The 18,902-nt window shown below is 40.0% G+C and overlaps 1 protein-coding gene across 14 annotated transcripts in view; it reads right to left on the bottom strand.

Moving 5' to 3' along the window:
- The window catches only part of KMT2A (lysine methyltransferase 2A), a 92,439-nt gene that overhangs the window by 47,073 nt on the left and 26,464 nt on the right, over window positions 1-18,902 (bottom strand). For 12 of the 14 annotated variants that reach the window (XM_063636538.1, XM_055273303.2, XM_055273302.2 and 9 more), the window contains 5 exons: window positions 12,078-12,147; window positions 6,832-9,485; window positions 3,861-4,038; window positions 2,490-2,724; window positions 451-515 (listed from right to left, as the gene is read on the bottom strand). In XM_063636538.1, the coding sequence (XP_063492608.1) occupies window positions 451-515; window positions 2,490-2,724; window positions 3,861-4,038; window positions 6,832-9,485; window positions 12,078-12,147 (3,202 nt within the window). The remainder of the gene's footprint in view (window positions 1-450; window positions 516-2,489; window positions 2,725-3,860; window positions 4,039-6,831; window positions 9,486-12,077; window positions 12,148-18,902) is intronic. The other 2 variants (XM_055273311.2, XM_055273312.2) reach the window with 1 other exon arrangement.

Here is an 18,902-nt window from a genome sequence, read left to right as displayed (position 1 = left end):
AGAGTGAGACTGTCTCAATACATAAATAAATACACCTGCTATGTATCCACAAAAATTAAAAATTAATTAAAAAAATACATTTAAAAAATAAAAGCATAGAAATGTGACAGAACAGTCTCAGTTTCCTGCAGTTAAAAGTTAGCATTGAAAGGCTAAAGAAAGTTAATGCCAAGTTGATCAGGTGAAATAGGTATACTTTTATTACTCTAGGAAATATAATGAACTATGATTTTTATATAAATTTTAAAAATTATGGAAAATTTCAAAAATATCCCCCAATACAGGAAATAGTCCAATCAACCCCCATGTACCTATTACCTAGCTTCAACAATCTACTCCCTGAGAAAGAGTTGTACTTTAAAAAAAAAGTATTCTCTTCTACTGGATGTATACAACTACACAGCATTTAAGAAAGGAGCATTTGGGGGAAGACCTTTTTAACAACACTACCTTTAGCTTGCTTCTGCAGGTAGGCTTTGGAAGGCATCCATTGTAGATTCTGACATTTTCTCATCCTAGGAAAACAAGGAATAAACCATGAAACAAATTAAATTTAGAAGAGAGGCACTGAAACAAGTGTTCATTTTGTCTGCAACAATCAGTGAATCTTTATTCAGGTTCACATTTTTATAGTTGAAAAAAGGACTGCTCATTACTCAGATTAAATCTGAGCCTTTGAATCCCCGGATCAGCAATTTCGCCTACCTTTAGGATCTAAAAGGAGCAAATATCAAATTGTTTTTGAAATGGGACTCAAATTTCTTGTAATCCAACACTGACTAGCACCACACACAAAATGATCAGTCATTATTTCTTGTAGTCACATCAGTCCTACTCTCTTACAAGGTTAATATTCATCAAGTAATCTCAACACAAAATGGACTAAAATTACCAAACAACTCCTTTGCCTACCACTACAATGCTATAATTAAATCTGGTGGCTTTGATATATACTTCACCCCTAAATTTAGATTTAATAAAATTCAAATGTAATCTGAAGTCTACAACTGCACTGAATCCACTTTAACTCTTAAATTTAGTGCAACTTTATCTTGCTATCATGTACTTTTTTGTGATCTGTGGATTATTTTACTTCTTTCCACTAATGGGACTGAGACAAGATTCTTGTTTAAGGTCAGACCAAACCAAAGCACAGAACTACTTCTTGTCTCCTAGAAATTATCTCCCCTGAAGTAAATAATGTAGCATTTCTCCTAACTATTCTTTATATTAATCACTTTCATGTCACTCATTCATTCAGCAAATATCTATTGATACCTATTATTTGTGCCAGGTAGTTTACAAGATGCTTAATCACCAAAATTTCTGTTTATGCTACTATCTTGATCTATTTTAAATAAAGTATCCCAGATGGCAGAAAGTACCTCCACAAACTGACTAAAAAAGAGGAGAAAAAGTAGAGTAATAAAAATTTCCACATAAAAAAATTCCATATTAGGGGATGGCTAAAGGGTACAAAAAATAATTAGAAAGAATGAATAAGACTTAGCATTTGATAGCACAACAGGGTGATTGTAGTCAATAATAACTTAATTGTACATTTAAAAATGACTGAAAGAGTATAATTGGATTGTTTGTAATACAAAGGATAAACGCTTAAGGGAATGGATACCCCACTCTACATGATATGATTATGATGCATTGCATGCCTGTATCAAAACATCTTATGTATGCCATAAATATATATACCTACTATGTACCCATTAAAATTAAAACAAAACTTCTTAAAAAAAGCAATTTCATATGAGGCCAAGCACTGTGGCTCACGTTTGTAATCCCAGTACTTTGGGAGGCCAAGGCAGGAGGATCACTGGAGCCTAGGAGTTCAGCGTTGGCAGTGAGCTATGATCATGTCACTGCACTCCAGCCTGGGCAACAGAGCAAGACCCTGTCTCTTAAAAAAAAAATTCCATATGCATGAATATATTCTAAGATAGAGTGAGAAAGCACAGATATTTATGCAAGGTATCTCTAATGTTTCCTGAATTGTCATAATTTTGTTGGGTCAACAAAATTTCAGTAGACCCAATAAAAATTATACATAAAGTTGTCAGGTTTTAAGCAGAAATCCTCCTGAGCTACAGTCTGATATGGTAGCCACTAGTTACACATGGCTTAAGTTAAACGAAATAAACAATGTGGTTCCTTAGTCACACTAATCACATGTCAAGCACTCAATAGCCTCATGTGGCTAATGGCTGCCATACTGAACTAAACATTTCCATTATTGTTGTCTACTATTCCAATAGAACATTTCCATTGTTGCAGAACATTCTATTAATGACAGCACGGCCCCAGAGTATTTCTTATTTAAGCACAGCCTACACCACAAAATCTAACTGTAACAAGTCTTGTAACTCAATTACAACCACATTCAGTTTCCTTATGCATCTCTGCAACAAACTAGGAATAAATAAGCAAGCTTTATGGTTGAGAGGTCAACATCTCAGAGTGAAACACCCACTTACTTGCAGCACTGCTTCTTTATATTGCGACCACCAAACTTGGGCTTATCTAAGCAATTAGTACAAACACCACAGTCCTCAGGCACCTGGCAGCCGGGACACTGCCCACACCGCCTTGATCGACGTCCTTTCTTTACTGGAGGTTCCTGGGGTGCCTTGTTTCTAGTGACAGGTTTAATTGGTTTGATGGGTGGAGCAAGAGGTTCAGCATCTTCTGAGCCAGCAATTGATGACTTGTCTGTTAAAGAAATGTGGCATTAGTTCCAAGGGAGTACTGAATTCGAACCTTGTTTTAATTGGTGCTCCAAAAATGAAATATATTAAAATAAAATATTTATATACAGAACTCAGAATCTATTTTAAATAATTATTTAAATGTTTAAAAATGCCAATAACTTGGCCGGGCATGGTGGCTCATGCCCGTAATCCTAGCACTTTGGGAGGCTGAGCGGGGCAGATTACCTGAGGTCAGGGGTTTGAGACCAGCCTGGCCAACATAGCAAAACCCCTCTCTACTAAAAATACAAAAATTAGCCAGGCATGGTGGCACATGCCTGTAATCCTAGATACTCAAGAAGCTGAGGCAGGAGAATCGCTTGAACCTGGGAAGTGGAGGCTGTAGTGAGCCAAGATCGCACCACTGTACTCCAGCTTGGGCAACACAATGAGACTCCGTCTCAAAAAAAAAAAAGCCAATAACCTGCATCGTGATGAAAGCAAAATTCCAAATACTGAAAACAAAACAGTCTAATCTAAAATCAAGAATAGAAACCAAATGCTTCTAAGGATTCTTCAAACCTCTAAATTCGTTTTGAGTGGCTACTCTGCACTTAAGAACTATATATGGCAGCCATGAGAATGTGCCTCCCAGACCTCCAACTACAAGCACAACTGACCTGGGCCCCCGCTTCTGTGCTCTGAAATCCAGTGGTGCAGAGGCCACACTTACCATGGGCTTCCAGGCAGTGACTCGGTGGAAGAGTCACTCCTCCACCTGCTCCCGAGTTGGCCTGTTCCTGAGAGACACAAGACTCCCCTGACAGTCCACTTTTACTCAAAGACTCCTGGACAGCTTTGCCAAACCTTTCTTACCTGCACAGCAGTCTAGGAAGATTCTGCCTTCCTTCCCCTTCTCCTTCATGGGGGTGAGACGGGCATCACAGTCTGACAGCTCTCCCAGCCTTCCCTGGCTACCTCCCCATTTTCCTTCTCAGGCATTTCTTCTAATAAAATCCTCATGTATTTAATCCCCTCTTGCCATCTGTTTTTCAGGGGACCTAGACTAACTATGAAGAGCCTACTGGGCATCCCCAGAATAATCAACAAACAAATCAAAAGCCTGTTCCGACTCCAAGATTGACCTTCTTGACCTACCATCATTCCCCATGGAAGACAAAATCTTTTCTCGTTCTTCCCATGGTAAGGCACTCAGGGTGGGCATGTCATCAGGAAACACAGCTCGTTTTCGGCCAAGGGCAACAGCTGCTCTTCTGCAGACATGTTTAATCCGGGGTCCTCGCACAGAGGTCTCTGATGAGTCACTTTCCTGACCCTGAATATAAGGCAATCCAAAAACAATAACAACCATACATGTTGAAATTATAACTGAACGAAGCCAAGGTATACTTGATCAATTTCATGATGATTTAGAATCAAAACATACAACTCTAAATTATTCCCAGCTGATAAATCACATCAAAACAGAAATAAACTATTACTGTATCCTAATTGGCAGCACAAAAAAAGGCCTCTAATCAAAAAATAAAAAACAGCTTGAGATGGGAAGATCATTTGAGGCCAGGAGTTCAAGACCAGTATGGGCAACATAGCGAGAACCCATCTCTACACAAAATTTAAAAATTGGCTGGGCATGGTGGTACACACCTGTAGTTCTAGCTACTCAGGAGGCTGGGACAAGAGGATCACTTGAGCCACCCTGTGTGACAGAGCGAGACCCTATCTTAAAAACGAACAAACAACTAAGCTTCTATTCCCAATTATACTACTATTTTAAATTCCCCTCAAAATTCAAGCCACCAGTCTATATTATCAAAAAGTTCAGTGTGGTATAAATATGGCTTATCTAACCAAAAACTATTTTTTATATTTCCTTGATCATCAGAGAAGTAGGGGTGAAATAACTTATAAATGAAAGTATAGGTGGTGGCTCACGCCTGCAACTCCCAGCACTTTGGGAGGCCAAGGCGGGCAGATCACTGAGGTTGGGAGTTTGAGACCAGCCTAACCAACATGGAGAAACCCCGTCTCTACTAAAAATACAAAATTAGCTGGGCGTGGTGGCGCATGCCCGTAATCCCAGCTACTTGGGAGGCTGAGGCAGGAGAACTGCTTGAACCTGGGAGGCAGAGGTTGCAGTGAGCCGAGATCACACCATTGCATTCCAGCCTGGGCAACAAGAGTGAAATTCCGTCTCAAAAAGAAAGAAAGTATAAAAGGCTCCAAAAGAAATGTCTCAGATTTTAAAGACTGCTGCTCCTATCACAAAAACATCCAACATGGTGTTAAAAATAAGTCCCATCATATTCCTGCTACAATTCTCAACTGGCAGAATTACTAAATGTAACTATGGCCCTAGGCTGAATAACATTATTTATTTATTTTTTTTGAGACGGAGTCTCGCCCTGTCGCCCAGGCTGGAGTGTAGTGCCGTGATCTTGGCTCACTGCAACCTCCGCTTCCCGGGTTCAAGCGATTCTCCTGCCTCAGCCTCCCGAGTAGCCGGGACTACAGGTGCATGCCACCATGTCCGGCTAATTTTTTGGATTTTTAGTAGAGACAGGGTTTCACCGTGTTAGCCAGGATGGTCTCCATCTCCTGACCTCGTGATCCACCTGCCTCGGCCTCCCAAAGTGCTGGGATTACAGGCGTGAGCCACCGCACCCAGCCCGTGAATAACATTACAAATCTAAGTTTATGGCCATCTTAATCTAACCTGATATGCTGCCATACATAGGCATCTACTACATGACAATTTTTTTAAAAGACCCTAAAGATCAGCAACTTTTCTCAGAAAAGGCCAGTGACTAGCTTACTTTGTTAAACAAATAAATAAAACAATAAAAAAACAAACAAAAATGCTGGTCTTTGTAAAAATCTGTTTGGTATCATCTTAACTAACTGAATTCTTTTTTTTTTTTTTTTTTTTTTGAGATGGAGTCTCGCTCTGTCGCCCAGGCTGGAGTGCAGTGGCGCAGTCTCAGCTCACTGCAAGCTCCGCCTCCCGGGCTCATGCCATTCTCCTGCCTCAGCCTCTCCGAGTAGCTGGGACTACAGGCGCTCGCCACCACGCCCGGCTAATTTTTTTGTATTTGTAGTAGAGACGGGGTTTCACCATGGTCTCGATCTCTTGACCTCGTGATCCGCCCGCCTCGGCCTCCCAAAGTGCTGGGATTACAAGCGTGAGCCACCGCGCCCGGCTTCAACTAACTGAATTCTATAGCTTTCCTGTTCCATGGCTCAAGGCTAAGTGCTTCTAATCTGTTTGTTTATTTATTTATTTATTTTGAGACAGAGACTTACTCTATTGGCCCAGGCTGGAGCGCAGTGGTGGGATCTCAGCTCACTGCCATCTCTACCTCTGGGGTTCAAGCGATTCTTGTGCCTCAATCTCCCCAGTAGCTGGGACTAGAGGCATGCATCACCACGCCCGGCTAATTTTTTTTTTTTATTTTTAGTAGAGATGAGGTTTCACCGTGTTGGCCAGGCCAGGCTGGTCTCAAACTCCTGACCTCAGGTGATCCGCCCACCTTGGCCTCCCAAAGTGATGGCATTACAGGCATGAGCCATTACACCTGGCCAGTACTTCTCATTTGTATTCTGCAAAAAAATATTATCTATTGCTCTAATCCCTCACTACTCAGAGGAAGAGAATGCTCCCCTCCGGTTTTCTATTCTATCGGGGATAGTAAAACAATTTGACTATTAAAATGTACCTTTAAAATTAAGTCCCAGGTTTGATTACATCAAACTCATAAGGTACAAACAACTCAGCATCCTCTGTGATACAGTCCCAACCTTAGTTCATTCAGCCTTAGTTCACCAAGTTTCCACAGGTGCCAATCCAGCTATCCAGTATTCCTCAAATATGTTTCTTACTTTTCCATTTCTACCCACACTGTTCTCTCTACTTTGAATGTTATGTCCTGCCATTTTCTACCTATCAAAATCCTACTGGTCCTTGAAGGACTACTGCAAATACCACTGCCTCCACCATACTTTTCTTGGTTCTCATAACTGGACGTAATTGAACCACTTAGCCTAAAACTTGCCCATAGAAAGGGCTCAATAAACTGTTAGCTTTAATAGGCAAGGTGGAAAAGAGTACCTGTGCTTTGGGCTGGTCAGTTTGTTTAAGACTCTTACTCTTCTCAATCTTGCAGAGCTGAGCTTTGGCCTTTTTTAGGAGGCTGGCAACCCTCTTGTCAGTCATTGGAAGCTTGTCTGCCTGAGCCAACATGGAGCCTATGGAGGAAGTGGAATGTTTAACAGTGCTAGATGAAGGAGTGGAAAGGCAGAGGGTTTTCTCCTTCTCCAGGGATGGGGCAGTTGGGCCGAGGTCCAAGTTGGTTTTTTCCAGATTTCCTCTCCCTTTCTTTATAAGTATTTTGGTTTTGACAGCTGTTGTATCCCCAAGAGTCACAGAAGTAATATCAGTCCCAGAATCATGTGATGAAGACTTCTTCCGCCCTGTTGCTTTTTTGGCAGAAGATGAAGTGGCAACATCTTCACCAACAACCTTCTCTTTGGAAACCCTACCCACAGGATACAAAGCAGAACTACTCTGAATTTCTGATCCCTTTTTCCTTTTCTCTTTCCTTGACTCCCGCTTATTCTCCTTTTCTCTCTCCCGGTCTCTCTCTCTACTCTTGTCCTTCTCCACGCTCTTGTCAGCATCTCGATCTTTGGACAGCTCCTCAGGGGCCTTGTCTTTATTTCTCCCTCTTTCAGTCTGAGAGCCTGGGGTAAACCAAGGGAAGAGAGGAGTAGGACTACTTGATGAAAATGGCTCTGCCGGAGCACTAGTCTGCTTCCTTGGTCTCTGATTTTTCTCTGCAGATTCCCCAGACTGAGTCAGGGAATGAGAAGGAAAAGTAAAAGTTGGGTTTAAGGCACTAGTGGCGAGAGGACTAACAGAAATGCTTAACGAGGAAGAGACAGAAGACGGGGGGGTGAGAGGTGACAGCTCAGAAGTACTAAGCCTTCCACTTCTTGTCCTCATGGAGTGAGAAGGAGATCTTGGTTCAGATCGAATAGGACTAAACACTTTTCTTTTCCTTTTTCTATTGGATACTCCTGAAGAAGATGTTCCAGCAGAAGTTCGATTACTAGGCAAGGTTACAGACTCAAATATTCTAGAGTGAGCCTCACTTGGAGTAAATCTTGGAGCTCTCAGAAGAGGGCTCCTTTTGTGCATATCAAACCTTGTTCCAGAATGGAGTGGCGAAAACAATCGGGCTGAAGCAGCGGTACCAGATGCAGAAAAACCAGATGCAAAGCCAACGTCCTCGGGAGTTAGTGGAGGGGGTCGGAAATTATCAAATATTGGTTTGCGAATAAGACCTTCTTTGGCATACTTTGCTGAGGAAAAGTATTGTGGCTCTGACCTAGAATGCTTTAAAGAAGTCCACCTAAATGTCGGTTCTCGCAAAATAGATTTTCGCTTCCCTTGCATAGGAGCAGTGGAAGCAGGCAAAAATGGTGATGCTAAGGGGATTGTTGGAGGCATAAGCCAAGGTGTGTGGTCAGAGATACTGGAGGCTGGCTGCAGTGGTGGTGGTGGAGTCAGCAGAGGTGGAGGTGGAGACGAGGAGGTCTGCTGCTGGGGGGCACTTTGTAGAGTTGATAATTTTTTCGTCGTTCTAGATCCAAAACTTCTCTCCGACACTGAATACCTTCTGCTTCTCCTGTCATTACTCTCATTTTCTGGGGACTGGGGAATGGGCAGTGGAGTATGAACTTCAGGGGTATCGCTCCGCTCCTCAGGAAGTACCTGAATCTCCTCAGAAGCCTGAGAGTCTGTGGAGGTATCAACACTGGGGCTACTAGATCGGGAGGAGTCTGAAGACATTTGAGAGGAGTGCTGAGAAGCTGCACTTGATTTTTCAGAAGATCCACAGGACGGGGCACTGAATCTACTATTCGGTGTAGACTCTAATCGGGCAATTTTAATTGGAGGGTCATAATCCTCATCCTCTATAAACCGCCGAGGGGTCTTAATGATCCGCGAGGAGATAGCACTGACAACAGGCATGATGAACTGTCGAATATTTTTGACCTGTGTCTTCACCTTTCTTCCCTGCAGCTGAGCTGCTTCTTTTTCAATTTTCTTTTGAGCCCCCTTTTTTGCCCTCTGTAAGAGTTGCTTAGCAATGGTTGCATCTGTCCTTTTTGAAGAAGGAATGATCCTAACTGGCTTAATCCTTCGAGGGCTTTGTCTGACAACTGTCTTATCTTCTTTTGTAAGTGGAGGTGTTCCTTCCTTGTCTTTCCGGACTTTCTGGGGCTTTTCCAGTTCAGAATTAATGAGGAGACCCGAAGGGGTCTTTATCCTTTCTGTTGATGGAGGCCTTCCTCTCCGTCGTACAATTTGTACCCCCTTCCTTCCTATTTGAAGCTTCCCTGTCTTAAACTTAGACTTGAGAGGAGAGAGTTTACCTGCTCTTAATTTTTTAATCTTTGTGGCTTGCTGAAACGTAGCAGAAGGTGTCCTTTTAATTTTTTTCAGGCTATCTTCTTTGTTTCCCTTTGGTAACTCTGAAATGTCCTTTCCATGTGTTATTTTGATTTTTACTCCAGGGAAGGTGGGAGGTCTTCCTCTCTTCTTTTCTATACTTTTAGAATCTTTCTTCTTGATCTTATCTCCAGATTTGGTCTCTGATTTATTTAGAGGGGAAAACACAGATGGATCTGAGAGGATAGCTGAATTTCGGTCAGAGCCACTTCTAGGTCTCCCACGAGGTTTTCGAGGACTAGTTTTAACTGTGTATAGAAATTAAACAATGAAGAGCATATATTTAGCTGTGTAGTTTAGGTTTTAACTAAGCTGAATATATCTTAGCACTGGCCATTTTGTACTGAGTTCAACTTGAGTCTAATGAGTCAATCAAACATCTTAATTGTGCTTAGTTTCTTTTCACCCAAAATTTGCCTCAAAGAAATCAGCAAATAACATTCCACCTGAAAGAACATTTAATTACTTTTTTTGATACAAAAAGATAATAAAAAGTTTTCAGTTGAACAATTAACCCACAAAACTGATTTTCCTACAATTTTAGATGAGCAAGAAGTTTTTTTCTGAATTCAAAGGAATTGTAAAGAAAAAAAATCTGAACTTCCTCGCCATATCCTAGCCACCAAGATTAACATTTAAGAATATGCTTCTAGTTAGTCATCCCATCTTTCCAATTCAGAATTCTGGCTTTGAACAAATTTGAACACGCTGCTCTTCAATCATCAACATACCAACTCCCTGGGCAGCTCAGAGTCTCATATTTCAATCTGTTTTGCCAAAGTAGACTAAGAAAATTTTACTGAATAGAAAAATGTTCATTCATGACACATCAGAATAAGATCACTGAACTCGGTGGCATGTGAACTAATCAGTGAAGTGACATAATGATGTGTCCACTAAATCTACTCCCCTGCCTAGAGGTTCTTGTGCTAGTCTCAAGTTGCAAAAAGATTTAACCTTAACTGATGTCAACAGCAAAGTGACAGCTTATTAAATCAAAGTTCTATTCTAAATAAGCTCAGTTTGCTGCTTTTCAAGCCATTCAAGAAAACTAGACTGTTTCTAAAACACCTTGTATAAACCTATATTTTAAAAAGTAGTAAGAGTAGGCTATTTTATCAAATCTTCTTTTCCCTTTTGATAACATTCTTTTGAGACTAAAACTTCCCTTAATAGGCACCAAAAGAGATGAACATTTTTACAATGGAACTACTTTCTAACAGAACAGAAGTCAACAAAGGTTTTATTGTTGAGCTTTCTAAATATAAATGCATTCCTCATCAATTAATTTATGAGACTTCCTTTAATAGATTAAGGATTCACAGCTCCTTTCTCAACATATCCTAATTACAACAAAGGTAATAAACTAGGAGACAGCAGAGAAACCATGTTTCATTTCTCAAATAATGAAGCATATCAAGATGGTTTCTTAGAAAACAAGACAACATTCAAGGTAGACTGGTAGTCAAGAAAAAAACTTAAGAGGAAACTATCATGAAAAAGTTGTGAATTAACAAAATAAAACTCCTGCCCGGAGCCTGGGTGACAGAGTGAGACTCCGTCTTAAAAACAAAAACAAAAACAAAAACAAAAACAAAAACAACAAACAAAACAACTCCTGCCCAGAAATACATCAAAAGATTCCTTACCATTGTGGTAGACTCGAACCTGGCCAATCAGAGGGCTTTATCAATTCTGAAAACCTCTTCTATCCTACTTTTTAAAAAATGCTTTTGGTAGATAAGTAGAAGCAGCAGAACAGAGAAGAGTCCCAGCACTGCTGCTAACTTCCCTGATCCACAACATATCCAAAGAACTCTCAAACTGGCTATAAATCATTACTCATGTATTTCATGGACCTCATTTGTCATCTATAAACAAACAAACAAAAATCCCAGATGATCTCTCAAATTCCTTTCCTATATGAAGTTTTAAGACTTCATCACATGTTAAAGAGAACACTGCTACTGGCCAACTGCCCCCAACTAGAATGGCAATACCACTCCTCTTTAAGAAAAGAAAAACTGTCAACTTGGATGTTTGAATTAGATGATAATATATGATGACTCTTAAGTGAGACCCTAATGCTAGCACACATCACAAGCTAAGTCAATGTCAAAAAGCAGAAACAGCTAACAATATCATATTTAGCTGGAGTATCTATCTACATAAAATCAAAGAAAACCATATATGAAGTCAGAATGGCAGCACAGATGAGGAATGCATTTTCATCAAAAGATACATAGCTTTCTCCTATACAGAACTGAATTCGGCAAGCCATTAAATGTTATTTCCATTGAGAGTCTTCTCTTAGGAAACTGCTTGTAAGTCTAGAATTTCAAGATATTCTAGATATTTTGTTGGTGAGAATAATGACAAATATTGCTAATTTTCCATTTTTTTATTTTAATACAGCCTTTCAAGAATCAGGTAAAAATGTTTCACATAATGCCAATATTTTGTTTTTGGTTCTTTGACAACAGTGGACCAAATTTCATCTGAAAAAAATAATGGCCAAATTATTCCCAAAGACATATACACTACCACATAACACAAAATGTGTAAATCTGAGGATACTCTTAGTAGGTTACCTTCAGTTTGCCTACCAGATTTCCCAGTAATTCTGTGGAAACCTACTTCCCATGCCCCAAGTAGTTCCCAGAGAGAAAGAATAAACCCAATGTGGCCTTATAGATAAGAGTCCCATAAAGAAGTCTAGCTCATCAGCCATTTCCTAACCCAAGTATGGTAGAGCATCCTTTACATGCAGAGAAGGCAAGGGGAAGCCACAATCTCCTAACAAACAAACTTAAAGGCACCATGCACTTAATTGGCCGTACCTGAAGGAGACCTTGTGGGACTTCGCACTCTGACTTCTTCATCTGAGCCAAAACCTAAGAATTGCTCATCCTACAACAAAGGAAAATTATTTTAAAATCAGAAGCAAAAACGTGCATACAAACACATCCCAAAGAAATGCCCAGAGGAGACACAAATGAATTTGGAAAATTTGCCTTTATATATTAATTATCATCATTCAAATGGACACTATAAAATAACTAATATTGAAATAAATGGACCCAGCCATACAGCTTTATTACAGACAAATAGGAGCTGTGTAGTAACTGAACAATGCATTGAAATGTCATCTTTGGTGCATAGTACACAGAGGATAGTCCTAAATTTCAAACTATAGATACAGCCCAAAACAATTAAAGGACAACTTTAAATCAGGTAAGCAAATAAGTATAATGGCAGAAACATACAGCCCCAATACAACAAACAAATGCTTTTCAAAAAGTATTTAAGTCTACAGACACATAAGGAGTAACATAAACAATATAATAATCTCTTGCCTTCTAAATATTAATAGAGACTGAAAGTGCCATAATTGTCAGTTCCTTAACTCAGGAATTGACATTTAGATGTGATTTCTGTACATTTGAGATCCAGAGAGTCTCAACATGCATTTTATGGCATAATTTTAAAAATGCCTGTGATAAGAGACTTAATGGTGGGCAGCAGCGTTTGTGAAAGGGATCATGAATTGACCGCATATAGGATGAAATCCTTTACTAAAACTTAGGGAAGCATCCTATTTTCAGTTATAGTTGGAAAGGACAAAAAGCAAAAGCTTCTGCTTACCTCTAATTTTTAATCTGCTCTATAAAAAAAAAAAAGGATTTGTTTAACCTATTTTGCACAAGTTCTCAAGAAAGATGGTCTATTTAAACAAACTGATTAATAGAAATTCAATGATTCAGAGATTGAGTTCTTTCCAGAGAGAGACACAGAATGATAGAATTTCAGATTCCAGAAACAAAATCCATATAAAACAAGAACAAAATAAGGAATGAAGAACAGATATTCTGGAACCTACAATTTATAGTAGTAAGTCCCAAACTGAGTTCCAATGACAAAAGCATTAACATTTTCCTCTCAAGGGGTAAGATCACACGTATGTGGACAACATCAATGATTTTCTGAAGGATTATTTTCTCAGTTAATTTAAAACTAGAGTCAGGTGCTAACTGTCTTAGCCATTTTTCAGCCATGACTATATTAAAAGACATATATAACTTTTAGGACAGGCCGGGCGCGGTGGCTCACGCCTGTAATCCCAGCACTTTGGGAGGCCGAAGCGGGCGGATCACGAGGTCAGGAGATCGAGACCATCCTGGCTAACACGGTGAAACCCCGTCTCTACTAAAAATACAAAAAATTAGCCGGGCGAGGTGGCGGGCGCCTGTAGTCCCAGCTACGCAGGAGGCTGAGGCAGGAGAATGGCATGAACCCTGGGGGGCGGAGCCTGCAGTGAGCCGAGATTGCGCCACTGCACTCCAGCCTGGGTGAAAGAGCGAGACTCCGTCTCAAAAAAAAAAACAAAAAACTTTTAGGACAAATTAGCAGGTTCATCTCTTAAATTTAAATGCTTTAGAGGAGCAAAACATTTAAGGCCCAGCCTTTGCATACTAGGCAACTGAGAGAAAAGTCTTATTGGCATCTAAAAAGGTTTTTGCTCTGAGATTGCTAAGATTAAAGTATTGGACTATTTAAGAAAAGGCTGAAATTCTCCTCTTCAAAGACATCTGAAAAAGTATTATAATTTTTTTTTTTTTTTTGAGACGGAGTCTTGCTCTGTCACCCAGGCTGGAGTGCAGTGGCACGATCTCAGCTCACTGCAACCTCCGTCTCCTGGGTTCAAGCGATTCTCTTGCCTCAGCCTCCTGAGTAGCTAAGACTACAGGCCCTTGCCATCATGCCTAGCTCATTTTTGTATTTTTAGTAGAGACAGCGTTTTACCATGTTGGTCAGGTTGGTCTCATAACTCCTGACCTCAACTGATCCGTCCGCCTCGGCCTCCCAAAGTGCTGGGATTACAGGCATGCACCACTGTGCCCAGCCATGAAAAAGTATTATAATTCTAAGAATGTATGAAACCTAAATTTAAGGAACACAGACTAAAGTAATTTTTTTTTAAATTACATATTTTGCTCAGGCTGGTCTTTAATTCCTGGTCTCAAGTGATACTCCTGCCTCAGCCTCCTGCGTAGCTGGGACTACATACATGCACCACCATGCCTGGCTTACTGGAGTACTTTTTACAGTTTCTTCTTTGATCACTAATTTAAATTCTTACATGTAAGTTCTTTTTTTGTTGGTTTTTTTTTTTTTTTTTTTTTTGAGACAATCTTGCTCTGTCGCCCAGGCTGGAGTGCAACGGTGCCACCTCAGCCTGCTGCAGCCTCTGTCTCCCGGGTTCAAGAGATTCTCATGCCTCAGCCTCCCAAGTAGCTGGAATTACAGGCATGTGCCACCACACCTGGCTAATTTTGTATTTTTAGTAGAGATGGGCTTTTGCAATGTTGGCCAGGTTGATCTTGAACTCCTGGCCTCAAGTGATCCACCCACCTTGGCCTCCCAAAGTGCTGGGATTTACAGGTGTGAGCCACTGTGCCCAGCCGGCTCTTTTTACTTAAAAAAAATTTTAAGTAAATTCTTACTGTGAACATTATTTGTGAATAAGAAAAATTCTCTCTTGGCCAGCACAGTAGCTCATACCTGTAATCCCAGTGCCTTGAGAGGCCGAGATGGGAGGACTGCTTGAGGCCAGGAGTTCAAGACTAGCCTGGGCAACATAGTGAGTCTTTACAGAAAATTTTAAGATTAGCCAGTGCTCACTCTGTCACTCAGGCTGGAATGCAGTGGTGTGATCACAGCTCACTGCAGCCTCAAACTCCTGGGCTCTACCGATGCTCCTGCCTTAGCCTCCTGGGCAGCTGGGACTACAGGCATGTACCAGCACCCAGCTAATTTTAAAATTTTTTACAGAGACAGGGTCTCACTATGTTGCCCAGGCTGGTCTCAAACTTCTGGACTCAAGTGATCCTCCCATATTGGCTTCCCAATCTAAAAAAATCTAAAAGTAATTTTAAAATAAAAAAATTATCTCTCTTCATCTTAAAACAAATTAGTATATAACTAACCTAAGACATGTGAATCTGAACCCCAGATAAATTTCTGGAATCCTTTTCAGGGTTTACACTTGTAGGCTACAACGTTACCAAAAAAACAAAACAAAACAAAACAAAACAAAAAAAGCCAAAACCCCTAACAGCACAATTAATATAAAATCTTACCACAATAATGAAATTCCATACCATTAACTTTTAAAATGCACTTTCAGGCAGGAAAAAAAGACATTAAAAACAGTAACCCTAAATATATTTTGAGGAAAACGCAAAAAGGCAATAGCAAATCACTTCAGAAACAAAAAAATCATAGAATATTATAATTGTAGAGGGGGCCAATCCAGTCTTCTCATACGTGATGCCAGTGAGGAGGGTGCTGGATGTGGGGAGAGAAGGGGTGGTTTAGGGTCTCAGTCTGATTCTCTCAGACTACGTAATCTTAGACAACTCACTTACTGTATCTGTCCCTTAATTTCATTTTTTATTTGAATATTGTAAGGAATAAATAATTTATGTGAAATCACTTGGAAGACTATAGGCAGCATACATATGAGGGGACTTCAAAAAGTTCATGGAAAATGGAATTAAAAGATAAAAATTAAAAATATAAATTTTATTTCTCAACATAATCTCCAAGGTCAAGACACTTTTGTAAGCCATGATACCAGCTATTTAGGCCATCCCTAAAGAACTGGGGGTCGTGGGAACTGAAATATTTTAATGCAGTGATTTTTACATTATTAACTGAAGAAAAATGGGTGCCCTTCATAGATTTCTTTTTTTTTTTTCTTTTTAAGATGGAGTTTCACTCTGTCACCCAGCTGTAGTGCAGTGGCACAATCTTGGCTCACTGCAACCTCTGTCTCCTGGGTTCAAGTGATTCTCCTGCCTCAGCCTAGATGCTCTGCCTCCTTCATAGATTTTTAAGATTGGGAAACAAAAAAGGCAAAGGAGACAAATCAGCATACTTAATGATACTGAATGACTTCTCATCAAAAATCTCACAAAATAGCCCTTGTTTGATGAGAGGAATGAGCAGGAACATTGTCATGATGTAGCAGGACTCTCTGGTGAAGCTTTCCTGGGCATTTTTCTATTAAAGCTTTGGTTAACTTTCTCAAAACACTTTCAAATAAGCTGATGCTATCATTCTTTGGTCCTCCAGAAAGTCAACAAGCAAAATGCCTTGAGCACCCCCAAAAAACTACTGCCATGACCTTTGCTCTTAAACAGTCTGCTTTTGCTTTGAGTGGACCACTTCTACCTCCTGGTAGCCATTACTTTGTGCTTTGTCTTCAGGATCATATTGGTAAAGCCATGTTTCATCTCCTGTTACAATTCTTCAAAGACATAATTCAGGATCTTGCTCCCACTTGTTTAAAATTTCCATTGAATGCTCTACAGTTGTCTGCAGCTGATTTGGGTGCAATGGTTTTGGCACCCATTTGGTAGAAAGTTGCTCAGCTTTAGTTTATTTATTTACTTTTTTTGAGAGAGAGTTTCCCTCTTGTCACCCAGGCTGGAGTGCAATGGCACAATCTTGGCTCACTGCAACCTCCGCCTCCTGGGTTCAAGTGATTCTCCTGTCTCAACCTACCAAGTAGCTGGGACTACAGGCATGCACTACTACATCTGGTTATTTTTGTATTTTTAGTGGAGATGGAGTTTCGTCATGTTGGCCAGGCTAGTCTCGAACTCCTCACCTCAGGTGACCCACCCACCTTGGCCTCTGAAAATGCTGGGATAACAGGCATGAGCCACCACGCCCAGCCAACTTTAGTTTTTCAGTCAGAATTGTGTAAGCTGAACCAATTGAGATGTCTATGGTGTTGGCTATTATTTGTGCTGTTAATCATCATTTCTCTTCAATTATGGCATGAACAAGATGAATTTTTTCCTTGCAAACTGGACAGTCTGCTACTACAGGCTTCATCTTCAACATCATCTTGTCCCTTCTTAAAATTAGCTATCCAATTATTTATTTGGGGCATTGTCCCCATAAACTTTATGTAAAGCATCAATGATTTCACCATTCTTTCACCCAGCTTCACCATAAATTTTATGTTTGTTTTTGCTTCAATTTTAGCAGAACTTATGTTGCTCTGATAGGGGCTCTTTTCAAACTGATGTCTTACCCTTCTTAGTGCCTCCAACTACATCCTGTTCAGATATGTTATGACAAGTTAGTGCAAGTTTATTTTGGTGCATAAAAAATTTTGAAATTCTGCAGTTTTTTCATAATACGTATTTTTCCATGAGTTTTCTTTGAAGTCCTCTCACATAGTAGTTCTTATTGTTGCGTTTGAAGAAAATGAAGCTCTAAGAGGCCAAATGACTTGCCCAAGATTACACAGTTAGCTACGAAGAACCTAAGTGTCTAAACTGGCTGTACAATAGTCTTCTTACCATAATAGATACAATATAAAACAATAAATATTTAAAGGAATTGAATAAGTTGTCTATAGCACAAAAATTGCTATTCTTTTAGCTACTGTAAAAGTCACATGATGGCCATTTTCAGATCCTTCAAATTTCTGATTAATTCGCTCTTTTCCTGAATTATGGAACAACCTGCTAATCTGCATTTCACAAAGACATCTGGGGATTTCCCAACACTTACTAGGGGACTACATTACTAAATACATGCATTTTATGCTCCAAATGCTATAATGACTGACAGCTCAAGCAACTATACATACAATAACCAACAGGTAATAAAAAGTTATTAATCTTTAAAAGAAATGGGCTGGGTGCAGTGGCTCATGCCTGTAATCCCAGCACTTTGGGAGGACAAGGTAGGAGGATTGCTTGACCCCAGGAGTTCAAGACCAGCCTGGGCAACATAGCAAGACCCCATCTTTATTAAAAAAATAAAAATAAAAAATAAAGATAAATGTAAGAGATACACACTGCTAGGTTCATTATTAACAACCTAATGAGTCATTTTTATATATTGCAAACTTTTGCAAAATGTTAACTATATAATCCTAACTGCAATGTATTCCAAAACAAGAGTTCCACTGAGCTGTCAGGCAGTTTAACTGTCAATATTTAAAGTTTCTAAGTACTTTCCAAAATGACAGGAAAGATTAATTCGTTTTCATTCTGGTCTTGTACTTGGAATAAGGAAATAAAAAATAAGTAGTCAGGCCAGGCGCGGTGGCTCACGCCTGTAATCCCAGGACTTTGGGAGGCCGACCTGGGAGGATCACGAGGTCAGGAGAGCGAGACCATCCTGGCTAACACGGTGAAACCCTGTCTCTACTAAAAAATACAAAAAAATTAGCCAGGCGTGATGGCAGGCGCCTGTAGTCCCAGCTACTCAGGAGGCTGAGGCAGGAGAATGGCGTGAACCCGGGAGGCGGAGCCTGCAGTGAGCCAAGATCGCGCCACTGCACTCCAGCCTGGGCGGCAGAGCGAGACTCCGTCTCAAAAAATAAATAAATAAATAAAAATAAGTAGTCAAAATGAACTATACTTTTACCCAAGAACTTTCTTTGCACTTGAAATATTGATTTCGTGAAGCACGCTTTAAAAAATAAGTACCCATTGTTTAATCCAGACAGCTTAGCCAAAAACAAAAGCTGTCACTGTTATGTTAAAGAGCTCCAGTCTTCTAACTTGGAACTTCCAAGCCTATGTAAGAGCCCTAAAAAAACAAAACAAAACAAAATAAAACAAAACCAAAAAACT

The sequence above is a fragment of the Symphalangus syndactylus genome, chromosome 3, assembly GCF_028878055.3.
Source record: "Symphalangus syndactylus isolate Jambi chromosome 3, NHGRI_mSymSyn1-v2.1_pri, whole genome shotgun sequence".
Lineage (NCBI taxonomy): Eukaryota > Metazoa > Chordata > Mammalia > Primates > Hylobatidae > Symphalangus > Symphalangus syndactylus.
This window is presented reverse-complemented; position numbering and strand designations above follow the sequence as displayed.